The sequence below is a fragment of the Prionailurus bengalensis genome, chromosome D2 (assembly GCF_016509475.1).
Source record: "Prionailurus bengalensis isolate Pbe53 chromosome D2, Fcat_Pben_1.1_paternal_pri, whole genome shotgun sequence".
In the NCBI taxonomy this organism is placed as follows: domain Eukaryota; kingdom Metazoa; phylum Chordata; class Mammalia; order Carnivora; family Felidae; genus Prionailurus; species Prionailurus bengalensis.
This window is the reverse complement of record NC_057351.1, coordinates 33,431,556-33,455,813: the sequence shown is the minus strand read 5'-3', so window position 1 is coordinate 33,455,813 and position 24,258 is coordinate 33,431,556. Positions and strand designations below refer to the sequence as shown.

Here is a 24,258-nt window from a genome sequence, read left to right as displayed (position 1 = left end):
TTTCTAGGACTAGAACTCCCAGTATTTTCCCAACTGGACTTCAGAATTACTATAAACCTTTTTTTTTTTAACCTTCTTTTTTTTAATGTTTATTTATTTTAAGAAAGAGAGAGAGACTGTGAGTAGGGTAGGGGTCAGAGGGAGAGAGAGGGAGAATCCCAAGCAGGATCTGCACTGTCAGCACAGAGCCCGACATTGGGCTCGATCTCATGAACCATGAGATCATGACCTGAGCCGAAATAAAGAGTCAGACACTTAAGTGATTGAGCCACCCAGGTGCCACTTAACCTTTCATTTCTGCCCACCCCCCCTCCCTTATCTAGAATGTCTGTTATCCTTTCCCTGGCCCACTATTGTATGATGGGTGTGTTGGGGTAAGGCGACTTTTCTCTATGACAGGAATGGTTGGTTGGATTATATAGTTAGATGTTTATATTCCTATGTATATAGCCTTTAGTTTCACAGATATATAGATGGAAGAGAATTGGGCCCCAGTAACTTTACTTAATGTATTATATCCATTCATGGGGAAGTTTATTCATACCAAGACCTAATTTAGATGATAATATTTTGAACTTCTGAGCTATGCTATAATAAGTCTCTTGGGAATTTAATGTATTTTGCATGTGGGAGCACAGGAATCATTAGGGGCAAGTGGGAGAACTGTAATGGACAAACTCTAAGGTGGCCCCTCTTACCTCTTGGTGTTCACATCTTTTTTTTTTTTTTTTAGTTTTTATATATTTTTGAGACAGAGAGAGACAGAACATGAGAGGGGGAGGGGCAGAGAGAGAGGGAGACACAGAATCCGAAGCAGGCTCCAAGCTCTGAACTGTCAGCATAGAGCCTGATGTGGGGCTCGAACCCACAGACCACAAGATCATGACCTGAGCCGAAGTGAGAAGCTTAACCGACTGAACAACCCAGGCGCCCCGGTGTTCACATATTTGTAGAATCTCCCTTTGAGTGTGACTTACTCCAGACCAACAGAAGATGGTAAAAGTGATGAGATGTCACTTCCATGAATATGTTACATTATATAAGCTTCTGTTTTGCTGACTAGCTCTCAGCCTTTCTTGCTGGCTTTGAAGAAGAAAGCTGCTGTGACTCCTACAGTTACAAGAAACTCTATACTTCTAAGAACACACAAAAGGGGAAGTGTTTCCTTTCCTAAGTGAGCCTCTTCTTGAGAGCCTAGCTGTGGCCAACACCTTGATCACAGCTTTGTGAGATCCTAAGTAGAGAACTAGCTAAGCCATTCCTGGTCTTGTGACCCACAAATCTGTGAGATAAAAAATGTATGTTGTTTGAAACTGATAAGTTTGTGATAGGTTTTTGTGCAATACAGAAAAACAAAATAATTCTTAAAAAGCTAAATATATATTTAACCATATAATCAAACCATTCCACTCCTAGAAATTTACCTAAGAGAAAAGGAAATGTATGTGCAAAAAATTCTTGCATAGTAATGTGCATAATAGCTTTGCATATTATAGTCTCGAATTGAAAAGAACCCAAATGTCCATGAACAGGTAAATGGATAAACAAATTGTGCAACAGTGGAACACTTCTTGGGAATAAATTGCTGACGCACACATTTACATAGATGAATCTCAAAATGATCATGCTGAATGAAGGAAGCTTACAAAAAGGAAATACCCTGATTCCATTTATATGAAACTCTACAAAATAAAAACTAAACTACAGTGACAAAGCACGTGGGGATTGGGGGTCAGGCAGGGGCAGAAAGGGATTACAAAGGTATTATATATATTATATTGACTGTTTTGTGGTTTCTTGTATACATAGGTCAATTGACCAATTTACACTTTAAATATGAATGGTTTATTTTATAATCAATTATTCTTAAGTAGAGCAGTTTAAAAAATGTATTTGCCACTTGCACATCTTTTTTCTCACAAATAATTATATTCAAATAAAACACAGTATAGTCATCATAAAATAGCCTTGTTACTCATCCACTCATTTTCACATATTGTCTAAATATCTGTTAGTGTCTGTGGAAAATACAAATATGAGTCTTTTGCAGTAATGAAACATATAATCTGAAAGACTAGTCAGGGTTTGGAAATCATAAATAATTATTTTTTTATGTTGTTTTCACAAAGATCCTTACCAGAAGCAAATCCCTCCCAATGACTACGTGTCAGCTGCTCCATACAGCTCAGAACTTTGCTCCACACGTCGTCAAACACATAAGCAAGGACGTCCTCTTTCATGCAGTAAAATGGAGCAATGGGAGGGTACCCTAATTTCTGTTTCTCTGGAGATGCGTGTAATTTCTTTCCTTGAAACCCCTCTTCCCTGTAACAGAAGCAAATAAGACTTCCTAGTTATTCTTTACTGAGTGTTCACCACTGTGTTTTGTGCTTCTCCAGGAGCGTGATTTGTGTCCCCTCCCCACATGTATATGTATGTAGCTCAGTATATGTATGTAGCATATGTGTTAAACTGTCTTGTGACCTAAGGGAGTTCTCAAACAGACTGAATTTCCCTTTTTACTCCCACCCCACCCCACTACTCTGCCAAAAAAAAAAAAAGAATAAGAAAAAGAAGACTGAGGTCTCATTGTGTATTTTTTAGCTTTGAACAGTGAACATTGTCAGTTGAGCAATAAGCTATGACAAGCATACAGAAATAATCTTTTTGTTGTGACTGGATAACATTTAGATTACTATTCATGTACCTTTTAATGATGGGCATGTGACTGTGTCACATAGTTATTTGAGGCAGTGATTCATTAGAGAAATAGTGTACTTTTATTAATCCGAACAAACAATTGGCATTTGGCTGGAAAGGGAAAGGAGGGGAGCCCACCAGCACAAGAAGCTACTGTGAGGCCTTTTTGGAGACCATGTAGCTATCTGTAGTCCAGAAACTCAGCCAAGTCTGGTCTCTTCTCTGGAAGGGAGTACCAATAGCCCCAGTATTTGGGGGGCAAAGATCTAGCTGACAGATATGCTTACCTAGGATAGATGTATTATAAATTAACCCAAAGCAAATTCTGGAACACTTGGGCTACGAAGAAATATCTTATGGCCTCTACCGTGAAAATTATCCCTGGGGTAGCAGAGGTGTCAAGAATTAAATAAGAAGCTCTAACTAGGAAAGAAGGATGCTAAGAGGTTTATGCAGGGCAGCTAAAGACTCTACTTCTTTCCCAAGGCTGATTTAGTATTAATTGTATTTGCATTTATATTTCTTTTTATAGGAGATAACACTTTCATATGATGAAAAAAAATTCACATTATACAGAAGGAAATGTATTTATATAGTGAAAAATAAGTTTACATTTCTGTCTCCCAGGCACCATTCCCAGAAGCAAACATTATACATTGGTCCAGGGAAATAGTTACGTTATACACTGCACTGCATTGTGGCCTTTTATTTAAAAATGTATCTGGCCCTCCATCTCTATTAATACATATGAATACGCCTCTGAAAAAATAGCTGAAGAGAATTCTACTGGATATACCATAGTATATCTAACTATCCAGTTATTGATCAACCAGGCTTTTGTTCTTATAGTCAATAGGACATTTAATATTCTTGTATGTAGTTCTTTGGCTACATGGGTATTATATCTGTAGGATAAATTCCTATAAATAGAATTATTGAGTGAAATGGTATATGCATTTAAAATGGAAAGATATTGCCCACTTTCCTCTAAAGAGAGATAATCTTCAGTGTTGAAAAAATGTGCCTTTTTTCCATTCAAGGAATTATCAAACTTCTTTGTTTTCTCTGCCAGTCTGACAGATAAAATAGTATCTTGTTATAGTTTTAATTTGCACTGGTAATTGTGAATGAGATTTAATTTTATTTCCTTTATTTAAAATCCATTTTCTGTTGGGGCGTCTGGGTGGCTCAGTTGGTTAAGCGTCCGACTTGGTCTCAGGTCATGATCTCACGGTTCATGAATTCAAGCCCCACATCAGGCTTTGAGTGGACAGTGTGGAACCTGCTTGGGATTTCTCTCTCTCTCCCTCCTTCTTTGCCTCTCTCCCACTTGTTGCGCTCTGGAACTTTTAAAGGCTTGGAGGAATAGCTTAAGAGGTTAATGTTTCAGAAGGGTAGCATAGGATAGTGAAGAGAGCACTGGATTTAGAGTAAGATGAATAAGGTTTTAGGTCTTAGCTTTACCTCAGACAAATCATTTAACCACTCTGATTCTCACCTATCCTATAGAGATGGTAAATAATATCTGTGTCACAGGACTATTGTCAGAATACAATAAGAATGGATATAAACAAGCATTATTAATTATAAAGTCTGTGCTAAGTATAAGGTTTTATATAAACCGTGTATACCTTTTCAAAAAGGATTTACGTAAACAAAGTTCACACCTCTTCAACTGCTCCTTTGAAAAGCTTCAGACTTCCATGAATTAACTGGTGATGATTTACAAAAGGTAAAATCAAATTATGTGAAGAAAGAAATTAACTCATTTAAAAATGTTTAATCTCAGGAAGAGGCAAATAACACATTCAGGAAGAAAATACACAAGGGAGTCTGGTATGTGGAAGCAATAGGAATTTATATCAACTAAGCACATGAACTCTAGATACCTCAGAAGTAATAGGAAATAAATAACCAAGTGACATCAATCTAGTTATATGTAATATTGGTTGTGTACTTTATATTTTGTTTGGTTGTGTTTTTTTTTCTGTCTTTTGGGGGGGCAGTTCTGAGTAGTAGATTTTATTATTTTTTCAATCCATTTTTAGCGAGAGAGCAAGCATGAGTGGGGGAGAGGAGGAGCAGAGGGAGGGAGAGAGAGAGAGAGAGAGAGAAAGAGAAAGAGAACCTCAAGCAGGCTCCACACTCAACACAGAGCCCAATGCAGGGCTCAATCCCACAACCCTGGGATCACGACCTGAGCCAAAATCAAGAGTCACTCACTCAATGGACTGAGTCACCAGGTGTCCCTGAGTAGTATACTTTAGAAAAAATAGAGGGGTGCCTGGGTGGCTCAGTCGGTTAAGCATCCGACTTTGGTTCAGGTCATGATCTCATAGCTTGTGAGTTTGAGACCTTTGTCAGGCTCTGTGCTGACAGCTCAGAGCCTGGAGCCTGCTTCCGATTTTGTGTCTCCCTCTCTCTCTGACCCTACCCCACTCATGCTCTGTCTCTCAAAAATAAACATTAGAAAAAAATAGATATTAATACACAAAATAGGAGGGGAGTAAAAAACTTAAAATACTTAACACTCACATATCAGTGTGGTCGAATGCTAGGTATTCCTCTATTATTCCTTCAGAGAAGATTATACAGTCTTCCTCCTCTCTTTCCATAGAATACACACTAGGGGATTTGGCAATGGGAGATGCTTTGTGAGCATAAGAAGATGAAAAATGTAACTTCTTTCCCCTAATACCAAATCTGGGAGAGGAAAAAGCAATTATTAATTGTATATAACATAAACAGTTCCTACAGCAATTTAGTCATACGAGTTTCAGCTCAAAATCCCTTGCCCTGCTGACATCTCCCCAGACTATTCATAGTCTTAATACCTATTGTTTCTCAGAAGAGAAAGAATAAACACTAGCCATAGACCTACTCTGCCTAGGTGTACTGTGCAGTATCAAATACTATTTGCTGTCTTTTCAGATGCAACAGCTAAGGCTATGAGATAAGTTTAAAAATATTTAAGAATAACCAGTCAGAATGGCTAGTATCAAAAAGACAAGAAATAACAAGTGTTGGGAAGGATATGGAGAAAAGGGAACCCTCATGCACTATTGGTGGGAATGTAAATTGGTGCAGCCACTATGGTTCCTCAAAAATTAAAAATAGAAATACTATATGACCCAGTAATTCCACCACTGAATTCCACCTGAAGAAAATAAAAACATTAATTTGAAAAGATACATGCACTCCTATGTTTATTGCAGCATTATTTACAGTAGCCAAGATATGAAAGCAACTTAAGTGTCCACAGATAGATTCATGGATAAAGAAGATGTGGTATGTATATGTAATGGAGTATTACTCAGCCATGAAAAAGGTTGGAACTTGACATTTGCTACAACATGGATGGACATAGGGCATATAACGCTAAGTGAAATAAGACAGGAAAAGACAAATACCATATGATTTACCTTAAACATGGAATCTAAAAACCAAGAAAAAGGAATAAACAAAACAAAGAGATTCATAAATACAGAGGACAAACTGGTAATTGCTAAAGGGAATGGGGATTGGAGGGTTGGCAAAATAGGTGAAGGGTATTAAGAGGTACAGATTGCCAGTTATAAAATAAATAAGTCACAGGAATGAGAAGTATGGCATAGGGAATATAATCAATAATATTGTAATAACTTTGGTGGCAGATAGTAACTATACTTATTGTGGTAAGCATTTTGTAATTTATATAATTGCTGAATCACTATGATGTACACCTGATACCAGTATTTTATATTTAAGTCTCTTTCAATAAAAAAATTGATGAAAAATTAAGAATATTAATAATTACAACTTTCAGGTACCTCAGGAGATAATATGCTTATTTCAGTAACTCCATCATAGTTCAAAATGCATATGCCTTAAGGGCAGGGATCTTCTCTTATTTATATTTAAATTTCTCTTCCTACCCAGATATTCAATGAATATATGATGACTCATTCAGTTCAGAATCTTTACTTTGGAGAAAACCAGTCAAATCTGAGCAGTACAGTTTTTTTAAATGGCTCTGTTTAACGAAATATTAAATATAACCAACGTATATTTTGTGATATTCTTTATACTTTTGTACCTGAAGTATTTTTTAATGAAAAAAAAAAGAATAAACCTGTGGCACTTTTCAGCAAGGCTAGTGGGAAAATCTGACTTGAACAAATTTTGGAAATATGTCCAAATATTTAAGAAGAATATTTAAAATATTTGGAAATATTTCCAAATTTCTCCCATTCCATAGGTTGCCTTTTAGTTTTGTTGATTTGTTTCCTTCACTGTGTGGAAACTTTCTATTTTGATGAAATAAAATAGTTTATTTTTGCTTTTGTTTTCCTTGCCTCGGGAGATATATCTAGAAAGAAGTTGCTACAGCCATTGTCAAAGAGGTTACTGCCTGTGTTCTCTAGGATTTTTACGGTTTCAGGTCTCACAGGTCTTTCATCCATTTTGAATGTATTTTTGTGTATGATGTAAGAGAGTGGAACAATCCTATTTTGGTTTGTTTTGCTGTTGTTTAAAGAGTTTGATGGGGCGCCTGGGTGGCGCAGTCGGTTAAGCGTCCGACTTCAGCCAGGTCACAATCTCGCCGTCTGTGAGTTCGAGCCCCGCGTCAGGCTCTGGGCTGATGGCTTGGAGCCTGGAGCCTGTTTCCAATTCTGTGTCTCCCTCTCTCTCTGCCCCTCCCCCGTTCATGCTCTGTCTCTCTCTGTCCCAAAAATAAATAAAAACGTTGAAAAAAAAAATTAAAAAAAAAAAGAGTTTGAAGTGTTCAAAAGAATTTAGCTATTTTAAATATACTAATTACCCATTTTTAGTTAATAAACTAATAGCAGTTTAACTTCCGTAAAGAAATTAAGTTGTAATTAATATTATATGTTTAAGAAAAATTACTTTTTCAGTATTTTTTCAAAAAATCTTTAAAGTGTGTTTCTCAAACTCCTAAATCTCCTGAAACCAGTCTATCTACACTTTATTTCAAGAAGGAAATGCCTGTATCTATAAATTTATAGAGATAGAGACATAGGCAGAGATAGAGATAGAGATAGAGATAGAGATATATCTGAATAACAAAAGTATCCTTAAACCCTAGGGAATGACTTACTTTTTGAACAAAAAAATTATATAATAAAATTCTCTATGCATAAAAACTGTGGACAATCTTAACAGCATTTTCTGTGCTTTATTAAATACCATCAAGTAAAACATAAGTTTTTTAACCCCCTAGTATAACTGGCAGAATATAACACTTTGGATACATAAATACTTACATATTAGGAATACTTACATAGTAGAATCTCTTTCTTGAGATAGTGTTGTGTCATGTGAAACTGAAACAACAGAAGGGGATCTAGGATACAGTCCATATCCTTCGCTTGGAGTGATTATCTGCCTACCCAGGATCCTTCAAAGTGAACAACATAAAGAGACAATCAAGCACGTTCACCTGGCATACATACAAAGTATAGATATTCTTGGAACAAATATGATGGCTCTCTATAAAAGTCCAGTGCATACTTAGTACGCTACTGATTAAGAATGATTCTTAAGAGAAAAATGTGAATCCAGAATCTTATTACAGGTTATAGCTCTCTTCCACAGAATAGATATGGAAAAGATAAAGCTATAGCCTCACACTGCTGAAAAAATCCAAGGAAACTGAGCAAAAATTTGTAATTTTCCCTCCATCCTCTACAATAATCTTCATTAAATCTGCTAAAATGGATGAAAGCCAGGCCAAATTAGTGAAAACTATAAATTATATTCTTAAGAACATGATGCTATATAAATTTTAGGTATAAATTTTAAGTAGTAAGTATAGTAACTTACTATAGTTACTATACTTACTATATAAGTAAGGGAAGTAAGGGAAGTAAGTGAGGGAAGCTTCCTAACAGCTTATGTCTGCTTTTAAATTTGTGTAAGAATTTTCTTGTAGACAACAGTGTAAACAAATACATTTTCTGACCCTCTTGCTCCAAAGAAGAGATCTTTGGACAGCCACAATGCATAGATCTCAGCTACAAGGTAAAGGAACTGTTTTTCTCAATTAGGACAACAAAGTGGTAGTTATGAACACTCTAAGAAACTTCCATCAACTTCAGTTTTCTCTCAGTGCAGTCTTTATACCATATGGCCTTATTTACATTCATTAAAACCAAGTCCATAAAGATTTCAGAATACAAGCTTTTTTTTGGATATCTGCTTTTTAAAAAATATTTTTTAATTTTTTTTTTTAATTTTAGAGAGACAGAGGACAGTGAGGAAGAGGGGCAGAGGGAGAAAATCTTAAGGAGACTCTATGCTCAGTGTGGAGCCTGACGTGGAGCTCAATCCCACAACCTGAGATCATGATCTGAGCCGAAATCAAGAATCGGACACAGCCAACTGAGCAATCCAGGCGCCCCTAGATATCTGCTTTTCAAATTTTAGTATTAGCCACGAATACAAGCCAGATCTAGGGCTTTAATACCTGAGGTGAGGAAAGCTGCATGTCCATTGTTGGCACTCTTCCTGTAGACTCTTAGTATGCACACTCAACTTCTGCTCATACAAGAGCTCGTCAATGGCTGTGAACATTGCCTGGACCTTTTCAGTGGCATTTTGATCAAGCTCCTGGAAGAAAATATCACCCCTAAATATTTAGGTGAGCTTTTAAAGTCCTAAAGTTTGAAAGCAATCAAATTTAAAATTTAGTCCATTTGAAATACTGTTGAATTTCCATTAAAAAATTTAGTGAATTTTCATCTTATAATATTCAGATTTCCTTCCTATTCCTATGTAAAGAAAATTTATAGAAATACCTACTTATTTAAAGTAACATTTTCTTCATTATAAAAATACTATGTTTATTGTAATCATTTTGAAAGATCCAGAAAAACATGAAGAATAAATTAAAATTACCAATAATTCTACCTAATATAATGATTGCTAATTTTAGTATAGTTGCTTGGCTCCAGTATTTTTTTAGAGCTGAAGATAGACAGTTAATCCTATACATGCGGCCTTAGGGATGCTGACCCTCCGCCCCCATGTGTCCCCTTCCCCCCGCCACACACACAGTCAAAAATCCATATATAACATTTGGCTCTCCAAAAACCTAACTACTAATAGCTTACAACTGACTGGAAGCTTTAACAATAACCCATATTTTATATATGTATTGCATACTGTATTCTTACAATAAAGCTAAAGAAAAGGTTATTAAGAAAATCATGGTGGGGGCGCCTGGGTGGCTGTCAGTTGAGCGTCTGACTTCGGCTCAGGTCATGATCTCACAGCTTGTGAGTTCGACCCCCACGTCGGGCTCTGTGCTGACAGTTCAGAGCCTGGAACCTGCTTCGGATTCTGTGTCTCCCTCTCTCTCTACCCCTAACCCACTCGCATTATGTCTCTGTCTCTCCCAAAAAATAAATAAACATTTAAAAAATTTTTCTTTTTTCTAAAAAAAGAAAAGAAAATCATGGTGTGCCTGGGTGGCTCAGTCAGTTAAGCGTCTGACTCCTGGTTTTGGCTCAGGTCATGATCTTGCAGTTTCGTGAGCTCAAGCCCCATATTAGGCTCTTCGCTGGCAGCCTGGAGCCTGCTTGGGATTCTCTCTCTCCCTCTCTGCCCCTTCCCCACTCGCGCTCTGTCTCTCTCAAAATAAATAAATAAACTTAAAAAAAATAGGGGTGCCTGGGTGGCTCAGTCGGCTAAGGGTCTGACTTTGGCTCAGGTCATGATCTCTCAGTTCCTGAGTTCAAACTCCACATCGGCTTCTCTCTTTCTCTCTCTCTCTCAAAAATAAATAAACATCAAAATTAAAAAAAAAAATCCTAAGAGGGGAGCCTGGGTGGCTCAGTCAGTTAAGTGTCTGACTCTTGATTTTGGCTCAGGATCTTTATCTCACTGTTCATGAGTTCAAACCCCACGTCCACCTCTGCACTGATGGTGTGGAGCCTGTTTGGGATTCTCTCTCTGCCTCTCTCTCCACCCCTCCTCTCTCTCTCTCAAATAAATAAAAAAACATTAAAAAAAAACAGAAAATCATAAGAGAAAATACATTTACAGTCCTGTACTGTTTTGAAAAAAAGTCCACATATAAGTGGACCCACACAGTTCAAACTTGTGTTGGTGAAGGGCTAACTGCGTATGTATCATTTTGTAGTCTGTATTTTTATTTTACTTTTAATTTTTTTAATGTGTATTATTTATTTTAGAGAGAGCACAAGCGGGGTTGGTTCAGAGAGAGCGGGAGACATAGAATCCAAAGCAGGCTCCAGGCTGTGAGCTGTCAGCACAGAGCTGACAAGGGGCTTGAACTCATGAACTGTGAGACCATGACCTGAGCTGAAGTCAGACACTCAGCCGATTGAGCCACCCAGGTGCCTCTGTAGTCTGTATTTTTCAACTGAGAGTTTAGGTTATCTCCCTGCCCTCTGTAATCCTTTAGTAGCAGCAATAGAGATGGCTATAAAATATAAATCTGATCATGTTATTTGCTTCCTTGCTTTTCTACTTTATATTTATGCACCCTTTTTTATTCTGGTGGAAGAAAAAGTGTAAGATAATAAATCTGTATTTTCACTCCACGAATGAAAATCAGTCTCTACCCAATTAAAAAAGACTTGCTAGATAGATATGAAGGCTAATTTTAAAGACTGTTGACCTTAAAAAAATACAAAAAAAAAGTGTCAGCTTTTTAAAAGCAAAATAAGCTTCAGGAATAGCAAAGAATTGCAAATGGAGACAAGCAAACTTATGGGAAAGCATAGGCAAGTCCAGAACAGAGGAGAGGCTTGCTTTTATAGGCAAAAGGAGGAAGCTAGAAGGGGCTGTTATGGCTTCTCATTGGATGAGTGTGGTGGTTTCTCACTGGTTGGGCTGTGGATGGGCAGGAAGAAATTCTTCCTCCTGCTGGGGTATATAAAGTAAGTTTCTTCCTGTTGGGGAATGCAAGCTATGGTTTCTTAAGGAGGGATGGTAGTGTGTGACAGATTGCTCTTTAGGGCTTCCCAACTCCAGGTTTAATGATATTTCTTTTATTTATTTTCACAAGAGTCAACATAAGTAATATTTCTAAAAATTCTTTTACTGTTTTCAAGCTTCTGGGGGCTGAGGTGGGACTTTCCTAGTCTTAGTGAAATTTTCTATTTATTTTTTTCAGAAGCATCAAAGTTCTTTATTAGAGATGAGAATGGGATAATGTTGAGAAAGAAGTGACTAGCACAATCTCCTAGCAAGCTGTCTTTTGTTTTGTTTTGTTTTTGCATTGCAAGCATTTTTTAAAATTTAATTCCAGTATAGTTAACATACAGTGCTATATTACTTTTAGGCGTACAATACAGTGATTCAACAATTCCATACATCACCCTGTGCTCATTATGACAAGTGCAGTCCTTGATCTGTATTACCACATTACCGATTTCACCTACCCCCCCACCCACCTCCCCTCTGGTAACCATCAGTTTGTTCTCAATAGTTAAGAGCCTGTTTCTTGGGGCACCTGGGTGGCTCAGTTGGTTAAGCCTCCAACTTCAGCTCAGGTCATGATCTCATAGTTCATGAGTTTGAGCCCCACGTCGAGCTCTGCACTGACAGATTCTCTGTCTCCCTCTCTCTCTGCCCCTCCCCCACTCACATGCTCACATGTGCTCTCTCTCAAAAATAAACATTTTTTTAAAAGAGGCTATTTCTTGGCAAATTTTTTTCTATTAAATATTTATCTGCTTAAATGCTATTATGTCAACTCTTCTTGTTGTTAGTATTTGCCTATTATAACTTTTCCCATCCCTTAATATCTGGGTGTCATTCTGTTTTTGAAATATTTATTTAAATAGCATGTAGCTAGAATTTTAAAATCCAATTTCAGAGTCTCTGTCTTTTCTTAATAGGTAAATTGTATCCACTTATACTTATTATAATGTGCAATATTTGGACTTATAGCTACCATTTGTTTTGTGTTTGTATTTAACCTTTTTCTTGTGTTTTTTATTTTCTTTTCCTTCTGTTACATTTTTTCTTGTTTCCTCTATTAATTTGGAAGTTATTCATTATGTTTATATTCTACTAGTAGTTAAAATTTTAGCATCCATACTTCATTTTTTTATTTTTTAAAATTTTTATTAATTTATTTTCAAGTTATTTAACATACAGTATAGTCTTGGCTTCAGAAGTAGAACCCAGTGATTCATCTCTTACATATGACACCCATTGCTCATCCTGAAAAGTGCCCTCCTTAATGCCCATCACCCATTTAACCCAACCCTCCAACCCCTCTCCAGCAACCCTCAGTTTGTCCTCTGTATTTAAGACTCTCTATGCTTTGCCTTCCTCTCTGTTTTTATCTTATTTTTCTTTCCTTTCCCCTATGTTCATCTGTTGAGTTTCTCAAATTCCATATGAGTGAAATCATATGATATCTTTCTCTGACTGACTTACTTCGTTTAGCATAATATCCTCCAGTTTCACCCACATTGTTGCAAATGGCAAGATTTCATGCTTTTTCATTGTCCAGCATTATTCCATTGTGTATACATACTATATCTTCTTTATCCATGCATCCATCGATGGACATTTGGGCTCTTTCCATACTTTGGCTATTGTTGATAGCACTGCTATAAACATTGGGGTGCATGTGCCCCTTCGATTCAGCATTTTTGTATCCTTTGGTTAAATTCCTAGTAGTGCAATTGCTGGGTCATTAGGTAATTCTATTTTTAATTTTTTGAGGAACCCCCATACTGTTTTCCAGAGTGCCTACACCACTTTGCATTCCCACCAGCAGAGCAAAAGGGTTCCTCTTTCTCCACTACCTTGCCAACATCTGTCGTTGCCTGAGTTGTTAATTTTAGCCATTCTGACAGGTGTGAGGTGGTATCTCATTGTGGTTTTGATTTGTAATTCCCTGACGACGAGTGATGTTGAACATCTTTTCATGTGTCTGTTTGCCATCTGGATATCTTCTTTGGAGAAGTGTCTATTCATGTCTTCTGCCCATTTCTTCACTGGATTATTTGGTTTTGGGGTGTTGAGTTCGATAAGTTCTTTATGTATTTGGGATACTAACCCTTTATCTGATATGTCATTTGCAAATATATTCTCCCATTCTATTGGTTGCCTTTTAGTTTTGTTAATTGTCTCCCTTGCTGTGTAGAAGCTTTTTATCTTGAGGAGGTCCAAATAATTCATTTTTGCTTTTATTTCCCTTGCCTCTGGAGACATGTCAAGTATGAAGTTGTTGTGGCCTAGGTCAGAGAGGTTGCTGCCTGTTTTCTCCTGTAGGATTTTGATGGTTTTCTGTCTCAAATTTAGGTCTTTTACCCATTTTGAGTTTATTTTTGTGTATGGTGTAAGAAAGTGGTCCAGGTTCATTCTTCTGCATGTTGCTATCCAGTTCTCCCAGCACCATTTGCTAAAGAGACTGTCTTTTTCCCATTGGATACTCTTTACTGCTTTGTCAAAGGTTAGTTGGCCATATATTTGTGGGTCCATTTCTGGGTTCTCTATTCTGTTCCATTGATCTATGTGTCTGTTTTTGTGTCAGTACCATACTGTCTTGATGATTACAAGTTTGTAATACAGGTTAAAGTCCAGGATACCTGTGATACCTCCAGCTTTGGTTTTCTTTTTCAACATTACTTTGGCTATTCAGGTTCTTTTGTGGTACCATACAAATTTTAGAATTGTTTGTTCTAGCTCTGTGAAGAATGCTGTGTTATTTTGATAAGGTTTGCATTGAATGTGTAGATTGCTTTCAGTAGTATCAATATTTTAACAATATTTGTTCTTCCAATCCATGAGCATGGAATGTTTTTCCATTTCTTTGTGTCTTTTTCAATTTGTTTCATAAGCTTTCTATAGTTTTCAGTGTACAGATATTTTACCTCTTTGGTTAGGTTTATTCCTAAGTATCTTATGGTTTTTGGTGTAAATGGGATCAATTCCTTGATATCTCTTTCTGTTGCTTCATTATTGGTGTATAGAAATGCAACCAATTTCTGTACATTGATTTTATATCCTGCGGCTTTACTGAATTCATGTATCAGCTCTAGCAGTTTTTTGGTGGAGTCTTTTGGGTCTTCCATGTAGAATATCATGTCATCTGCAAAGAGTGAAAGCTTGATTTCTTCTTTGCCAATTTGGATGCATTTAATTTTGTTTTGTTGTCTGATTGCTGAGGCTAGGGTTTCCAACACTATGTTGAACAACAGTGGTGAGAATGGACATCTCTGTCATGTTCCTGATCTTAGGGGGAAAGCTCTCAGTTTTTCCCCATTGTAGATTATATTACCTATGGGCCTTTCATATATGGCTTTTATGATGTTAAGATATGTTTCTATCATTCCGACTTTCTTGAGGGTTTTTATCAAGAAAGGATGCTGTACTTTGTCCAATGCTTTTTTTGCATCTATTGACAATATCATATGGTTCTTATCCTTTCCTCTATTAATGTGGTGTATCACATTGATTGATTTGTGAATTCTAAAACAGCCCTGCAGCCCAGGAATGAATCCCACTTGATCATGGTGAATAATGCTTTTAATGTATTGTTGACTTCGATTTGCTAGTATCTTATTGAGAATTTTTGCATCTAGGTTCATCAGGTATATTGGCCTGTAATTCTCCTTTTTAGTGGAGTCTTTGGTTTTGGAATTAAGGTAATGCTGGCTTCATAGAATGAGTTTGGAAGCTTTCCTTCCATTTCTATTTTTTGGAACATTTTGAGAAGAACAGGTATTAACTCTGCTTTAAATTTTTGGTAGAATTCCAGGGCTCTTATTTGTTGGGAGACTTTTGATAACTGAGATTTCTTTGCTGGTTATAGGTTTATTCAAATTTTCTATTTCTCCCCATTTGAGTTTTGGTAGTGTGTGAGTGTCTAGGAATTTGTCCATTTCTTCCAGATTGTCTAGTATGTTGGCATATAATTTTTCATAGTATTCTCTTAGAATTGTTTGTATGTCTCTGGTATTGGTTGTGATCTCTCCTCTTTCATTTGTGACTTTATCTATTTGGGTCCTCTCTTTTTTCTTTTTGAGTAGTCTGGCTAGGGGCTTATCAGTTTGTTTATTCTTTCAAAAAATCAGCTCTTAGTTTCATTGATCTGTTCTACTGTTCTATATCATTTATTTCTGCTCTAATCTTTATTTCCCTTCTTCTGTTGGCTTTGGGCTATATTTGCTGCTCCTTTTCTAGCTCCTCTAGGTGTAAGGTTAGGTTGTATATTTGGGGCCTTTCTTACTTCTTGAGATAGGCCCAAATTGCAGTGTATCTTCCCCTTAGGACTGCCTTTGCTGCATCCCAAATGACTGGATGATCATATTTCATTTTCATTTGCTTCCATATATTTTTAAATTTCTTATTTAATTTCCTGGTTGACCCATTGGTTCTTTGGTGGGATATTGTTTAACCTCAATGTATTTGGGGTTTTCCAAATTTTTACTTGTGGTTGATTTCAAGTTTCATAGCATTGTGATCTGAAAATATGCATGGTATGATCTCAATCTTTTTGTACGTGTTGAGGGCTATTTTGTGACCAGTATGTGATCTATTTTGGATAATGTTCCATGTGCACTCAAGAAGAATATGTATTCTGCTGCTGTAGGATGAAACGTTCTGAATATATGTGTTCAGTTTATCTGAAATATCCAAAAGTTTGCTTATATTTGTGATTAATTGATTTATATATTTGAGTTCTTCCACATTGGAGGCATAAATATTTACAGTTGTTAGCTCTTCTTGATGGATAGACCCCTTAATTATGATATAATGCCCTTCTTCATCTCTTGGTACAGTCTTTGTTTTAAAATGTAGTTTGTCTGATGTAAGTATGGCTAGTCCAGCTTTCTTTTGACATCGTTAGCATGATAGATGGTTCTCCATCCCCTCACTTACAATGTGCAGGTGTCTTCTGGTTTAAAATGAGTCTCTTGGGGGCGCCTGGGTGGCTCAGTCGGTTAAGCGGCTGACTTCAGCTCAGGTCATGATCTCGCAGTCCATGAGTTTGAGCCCCGCGTCGGGCTCTGTGCTGACAGCTCGGAGCCTGGAGCCTGCTTCAGATTCTGTGTCTCCCTCTCTCTGACCCTCCCCTGTGCATGCTCTGTCTCTCCCTGTCTCAAAAATAAATAAATGTTAAAAAAAATTTTTTTAAATGAGTCTCTTGTAGGCAGAATATAGATGGATCTTATTTTTGATCCCTTCTGATACTCTAGGTCTTTTGATTGGGGCATTTAGTCCATTTACATTCAGAGTGATTATTGAAAGATATGAATTTAATGCCATGGTGTTATCTGTAGATTCCATGTTTGTTGTGATGTCTTTGGTCCTTTGTAGTCTTTGCTGCTTTCCACTCACAGAGTACCCCTAGAATCTCTTGCAGGGCTGGTTTAATGGTCATGAACTCCTTTGGTTTTTGTTTGTCTGGGAAAGTCTTTATCTCTCCTATTCTGAAGACAGCCTTGCTGGATAAAAGATTCTTGGCTGCATAGTTTTCCTGTTCAGCACATTGAATATTTCCTGCCACTCGCTTCTGGCCTGCCAAGTTTCAGTGGATAGGTCTGCTACTAACTTTATGTGCCTATGCCTGTAACTTAAGGCCCATTTGTCCCTAGCTGCTTTCAGAATTCTCTTTATGTTTGTGTTTTGCCAGTTTCACTATGATATGTCATGGTATTGACCTGTTTTTATTGATTTTGAAGGAGTTCTCTGTGCCTCTCAGACTTGGATGCCTGTTTCCTTCCCCAGATTAGAGAAGTTCTCAGCTATAATTTATTCATATAAAACTTCTTCCCCTTTCTCTCTCTTCTTCTTCTGGAACTCCTATGATACGGATATTGTTTTGTTTCATGGAATCAGTTCTCTAATTCTCCCCTCATGATCTGGTAATTTCCTTTCCTTCTTTTTTTCAGCTTCATTATTTTCCGATTTTATCTTCTATTTCATCTATTCTCTCCTCTGCTTCTTCCATCCTCACTGTCACTGTATCTAGTTTATTTTGCATCTCAGTTGTAGCATTTTTTAATTCATCAGGACGAGTTCCTAGGTCTGTGATCTCTGTACAAAGAGATTCTCTAGTGTCTTCTATGCTTTTTTCAAGCCCAGTTATTAGTCTTATGACTGTTATTCTAAATTCTTGTTCAGATATATTGTTTATAACTGTTTTGAGCAATTCTCTGGCTGTGATTTCTTCCTGAATTTTCTTTTCAGGAGAATTCCTCTGTTTTCTCATTTTGGCTAGTTTCTGCTTTTTGTGGGTTTTAATAGTTTGTTATTACTGCACCTGTGAGTACTTCTATATTAAAAAGGGGTCATACACTGTCCAGGGTTGGCACTTTAGGAATTGTTTTTGGTATACATTATATGCACTCTGTTGTGTTTTGGCTGCTCTATCCCACTGGTCAGTCCTCTGCAAAGCTCCTCCTTACTTTTAGTGGTGGAGTGTTTGGACCTTCAGCCAAGGTGTGCTTTGATTTGTTTGTTGAAGTAACCCTGGAATAAAGGGAAAGGAGTGGGGAGGAAACCTGATCCCATAAAAAGAAAAAAAATGAAAGGGGAGAAATGAAGACCAAACAAGGAATCAAAAAACTATCAGGCTAAATTCAGAGAAAGAGAAAGGAAAATAAAGAAGAAGAGAAATAGAAATGGTGTAAAATGAATAGAATAAAAATGCCTAATTGAACAAATATATGTATATATATAAATGACCAAAAACAAATCAGAAACTATGAGCCTGATTCCAAAAGAAGAGGGGAGGAAGAGGAAGAGGAAGAGGAAGAGGAAGAGGAAGAGGAAGAGGAAAGGAAAGGAAAGGAAAAAAAAGAAAAGGAAAGGAAAGGGTGAGGAGGGGAGGAAAAGAATTAAAAAAACAGTCATCTGTTGGTGCCTGGGACTGGTGGCTGTACTGGACTAGAGGAGAGGCCGCCTGCATTGGCTCAGAGTCAGCCTTGCTCCAGTAGATAAGCAGTTGCCAAGCACAGAGGGGAGCAGTTTGGGTAAATGGGTCCCACCTCCAATGGGGGCAGCTGTGCTGCTCTCTGAAGTCCTGCCATGTTGCTGTTGGGGAAAAAAAATGGCAACACCCAATCTCTCCTCCTTTCCCTCCCTGAACAGGGTTTTCTGTCAGGCAGCCCTCACCCAATAGCACAGGTGGTCAGCTTGCCCTGCTCCACAGTTCTCTCAAGGCTTCTAGCTGCTCAGCTAGGTTCAAAACCCAATGTCTTAAAGGACCCCACATCCTGTGGAACCTGTTCTGGAGTAGTGCCACTCCACCCTGCAGATAAAAGGCCTCTGGCTGGCACCTGCAGCGTCTTTTGTCTTTGGGGAGGCAATAAACCCTCTTCCCAAAGTACTCCAGGAAGGGGACTGTTCTCTCCCAGTGCACCCCTGAGATTGCTACAGTGCTGGGGCCCGACTGCCTTCTCCCCAGTAGCGTGCACCATGGCTTTGCTCTGGAGAAAGTCATGCACATTTGAAACCTTCACATTTCAGCTCCTAAGGCTGTTTGCAAAATACAAACTGGCAATCTCCCCATGTCTCTTTCTCCAGTCCATGGTCTGGAGAGGTTTTTCTCATGTGCTAACTTGATACTTTTTGAAGACCTGTCTCTTTTTGTCTCTGCACTGAAAGGGTTCCCTCCCCTCCATGCCTTTGCCATTTTATCTCCCCCTAATCACATACATGTAACTCAATCCTGCCAAGCTGTCTCCCTCCAACTGTAGGGACCCTTTTGCCACTCCACAGATTGATTTCCTGGGTGTTCCAAGTGATCTGACCTCAATACAGCTGTGTTTGAGGGACAAGGAAAATCCCAGTCCCCCTACACCTCTTCCATCTTTAAAAAACTTTTTTTTTTTTAATGTTTATTTATTTCTGAGACAGAGAGAGAGCATGAGTGGGGGAGGGGCAGAGAGAGAGGGAACACAAAATCCGAATCAGGCTCCAGGCTCTGAGCTGTCAGCACAGAGCCTGACGCAGGGCTCAAACCCATGAACCTCGAGATCACAACCTGAGCCGAAGTTGGTTGCTCAACCAACTGAGCCACCCAGGCACCCCAGCACCTCTTCCATCTTAACTCTGCCCCATACTCCTTTATTTTTCTAACAAAGTTAGAAAGTTAGTTTGTTTGTTTTTAACATTTCTGGCCTCCACTGAAACAAAGCAAGAACTTTGATCATTTTGCCATATATACATATATCAAATCATTATACTATATAGCTAAAACTAATAAGTTATGTGTCCATTTTTAAAAATAGGGGAACAAAGGGACGCCTGGGTGGCTCAGTCAGTTAAGCGCCAGACTTAGGCTCAGGTCATGATCTCACAGTTCGTGGGTTCGAGCCCCGCATCGGGCTCTGTGCTGACAGCTCAGAGCCTGGAACCTGATTTGGTTTCTGTGTTTCCCTCTCTCTCTGCCCCTCCCCCACTTGTGCGTGAGCTCCCTCTCTCTCTCCAAAATAAATAAACATTAAAAAAAATTTTTTTTTAAATAGGGGAACAAAGATATGAGACATGTGGTGTGAGGATAGAATCCACGGAATTTGATGACGGATTTGATGAGAGAGATGGTTAATGAAGATGAATCTAAGCCTCTATTCTGGGTGATAGAAAGGATGATACTAGTAATAATAGTGAACATTCATCAAATAAGATATCCTTAACTGAGAAGATATCAATAGTCTTTATACTAAGTAATGAATCTGTACCATATCTTTTTTTAACTTTTTATTTTGACCTAATTTCAGACTTAGTATCAGATATCTTTAAAGTAGGAAAGGTAAACACTTTGGACTTCTCAGAAAACATTCTTACCAGTGCTTTCTCAAGCTTTAGGACCATGTGGATCATGAAATCAATATAAAATGTTATTAAATAATACCCAAAAAACTAAAATAGAATAAAGTAGATAGAATGTAAAATATCATAGTATCACTCATATACAGGTTATTACTTTATAGAACTTTGTCTTCTGTTTTATGTACACACCATGAGTCATGTCAACTATGTGTCTTAGTGTGAGTTGCAATTTTAAGTTTGATGCCACCTATCTAAACAGGGCCCAGTAAGCCATCTTTCTAGTGTAAACTGTCCCTACTCCAGTTGATAGGATTAGAGTATTAACTGGAACAGAAAGGGACAAAGGGGCTTCAAGCATCTTTCATCACTTTGACAATGAATGACAATCCAATTATGTAAAACACATTTTTCTAAAAAGGACTTTGATATGATTTAACTTCCCTCTAAGTATTTTTCATGTTTTTATTTTGAATTTTAGTATTGCGTTATTTTTAACACATAAAATCTTGTCATTTGTTTCATTTTGCCAGTATGCTTTGCCAATTACTTTGCTTTCTGTTGCTTCATGTATTGCATTCCTTTCTTCTGGCTTTTTCTTCTTGGTATAATCTATCCTCTAATGGTTCCCTCAGTGTGTATCTATGGATGGGAACCTCTTATTCTATAGATGTTTAAAATGTCTTTATTTTGCCTTCACTATTTAAAATTTTTTTTTTAATGTTTATTTATTTTTGAGAGAGAGAGAGAGGCAGAGTGCGAGCAGGAGAGGGGCTGAGAGAGGGGGAGACACAGAATCCGAAGCAGGCTCCACGCTCGAAGCAGTCAGCAAAGAGCCCGATGTGGGGCTAGAACTCATGAACGGTGGGATCATAACCTGAGCCGAAGTTGGACGCTTAACTGACTGAGCCACCCAGACACCCCAATTTTGCCTTCATATATTTATTTCATATATTTGTATATCTTCTTATTTCTCATCTAGAAGAGATATATCGTTCATGTATATATACTTGACATACACTGAATATATCTCTTGTTTTCCATAGTACTTTAAAGATATAATATCATTATCATCTAGCATTTGTTAATTTGTGAGCTATCTGTTGTAAGTCTGATTTTTACTCCATAATGTGTGGAATGTCTTTCCTAATAGTTTTTAATGTTTCTCTTTTTATCTTTGATTATCAGCAGTTTCTCTGAAGAGGTTTTTTGTTTTTGTTTTGTCCCTCAGTTGATATACTTTTCAACATGCAGACTGTTATCTTTCTTCAATTCTTAAAAAAATTTAGTAATTATTACTTTCAATACTACCTCTTTCCATTCTCTTTCTAAAACTTCCATTAGCAATATACTGTAGCATCTTAATCCAGCTTTCATGTTCCTAACTACTCTTCAAATTTTCAATGCCTAAATTTATCTCTCTAATTTGAGGTGATTGTCTTAGCTCTATCATTCTGTTCACTACAGTTCTGTTTCACTCTGTATGCAGTTTACCGTATCTATTGACATATTTCAAGTGCTATTCATTTCCAAGATTTTAAACTGGATCTTCATATCTGTCTGTTCTTAAAATCTGTACCTGCCTTGATTTAAAACCCAATAATTTTAATGGATGCTATCTTATCACTTAATTCTTTGAGTATTTAATAAGCTTAATAAGCTTATTGAGGAGTATGTACAATAACATTTCAAGTATATACAGCACAAGGAGATCTGAGAAATGTATTAATCATACTAACCACCATTCCCTTCCAGATTTATAACATTTCTGTCACTCTGTCACAATATACCCTCATTCCACTTTACAGTTGGGAGTCTCCTGTTCCCCATGCCAGGACACCACTGATCTGATTTCTATCACTACAAACTAGGTTTTTTTAAATTAAAGTTTATTTATTTATTTTGAGAGAGACAGAGACAGTGTGAGTGGGGGAGGGGCAGAGAGAGAGAGGGAGGGAGAGAGAATTCCAAGCAGGCTCTGCACTGGTAGCACAGAGCCCAACACAGGGCTTCAACTCACATACTATGAGATCATGACCTGAGCTGAAACCAAGAGTCAGATGTTTAATCAACTGAGCCACCCTGGTGCCCCTAGAACTTTGTATAAATAGGATCATGCAGGGTGTACTTTTCTGCGTTTAGCTTCCTTCACTCAGCAGAATTTTTTTGAGGTTCATCTATGTTGTTGTATGTGTTAGTGTTCATTACATTATATTGCTGAGAAGAATTTCATTGTAAGAATATGCTGCAATTTATCCATTCTCCTTTTGAGGAACATTTGCATTATTTATTATGAGTAAATCTGATATGAACATTTATGTATGTCTTTTTCTGGACATATATTTTTATTTCTTTCAGATAAATACATTGCAGTAGAATTGCTGGATCTTAAAAGGAGTATAACGTTTAATGTTAAGCTATTTTGCAGAGTGTATGTGTGTATGTATACACACAACATACACACACATACATATATATGCACATACATATACATATATACATACAATTTAGCACTGCCACCAAAAATGTGTGAGCATTAAATTTTGCTCCACGTCCTGGCTAAAACTAGGTATTTAGTTTTAGTTTTAGCAGTTTTAGTGAGTGTGACATGGTGTATCATGACAGTTTAAATTGGAATTTCTCTGATGATTAGTATTAAACATCTTTCTATATGCTACTTGGACATATATCTTCTTTCATGGAGTGTTCAAGTCTTTTGCCCATTTTTAAAAACTGGTTTGTCTTCTTAATGTGGAATTTTAAGTTTTGGATACAAGTCCTTTGTCAGATATATGTAGTGGTGCAAATATTTTCTCCCTGTCTGTGACTTGTCCTTTCATTTTCTTGATGGTATATTTGGAAGTTCAAAAGATTTTTAAGTTTAATGGAATCAAATTTGCCCATTTTTTTAGGTTTATGCTTCTGATATGTCATATCTGCGTATTATCTTGCAGGTTTTCTCACATTTTTTCCTAAAAAATTGACAGTTTTTGCTCTTACATTTAAATTTATAATTAATTTTGAGTAAAATTTCTATATGATGTGAATTGAGTTTAACTTCATCTTTTTTGCATATGGATAGCCAATGTCTCAGCAACATTTATAGGGAAAAATACTCTTTTCCTATTAAATTGCTGTGGCAGCTTTGTCAAAAATCAATGGACTCTACATGTAAGGGTTTATTTCTGGATTATCAGTTCTGTCCCACTGATCATTATGCCTATCCTTATGTCAGTACCACACTACTTGATTATAGCACCATTTTAAGTTTTGAAATATGACAGTGTAAGTCCTCTAACTTTCTTCTTCTGTTTCAAAATTGTTTAGACTAATCTGGCTCCTTTACAATTCCATGTCAATCTTAGTACCAGTTTAATCAGTTTCTACAAAAACTCATAGGGATTTTGATAGGGAACGCATTGTATGTATACATCATATACATCAATTTGGAGAGAATGTGGTCTTAATATTCAGTGTTCCAATCCATGTACCTGAATTTTATGTATGTATGTATGTGTCATTTTCTCAGCAACGTTTTGCAATTTTCAGTGTACAAGTTTTGTGTTTCTTTTGTTAAGTTTATCCTTTTTGCTCTAATGTGAATTGAATTTATTTTTACCTTCATTTTCAGATTGTCCATGTGCAAATGTGTAGAAATACAGATTTTTAAATTTAGATACAATTCATATACAATTAAATTCAGCCTTTCAAAGTGTGCAAGTCAGTAGTTTGGGGTATACTTCCAATGGTCTGTGGTATATCCACAGTTGTGCAACCTTATCTTAGAACATT

General features: G+C 37.0%; 1 protein-coding gene across 6 annotated transcripts in view; it reads right to left on the bottom strand.

Moving 5' to 3' along the window:
* Positions 1–24,258, bottom strand: part of FAM149B1 (family with sequence similarity 149 member B1) — an 87,907-nt gene that overhangs the window by 44,427 nt on the left and 19,222 nt on the right. For all 6 annotated transcript variants that reach the window (XM_043596621.1, XM_043596620.1, XM_043596622.1 and 3 more), the window contains exons 4-7: positions 9,167–9,309; positions 7,982–8,098; positions 5,236–5,403; positions 2,138–2,325 (exon numbers count right to left, since the gene is read on the bottom strand). In XM_043596621.1, coding sequence (XP_043452556.1) covers positions 2,138–2,325; positions 5,236–5,403; positions 7,982–8,098; positions 9,167–9,309 — 616 coding nt within the window. The remainder of the gene's footprint in view (positions 1–2,137; positions 2,326–5,235; positions 5,404–7,981; positions 8,099–9,166; positions 9,310–24,258) is intronic.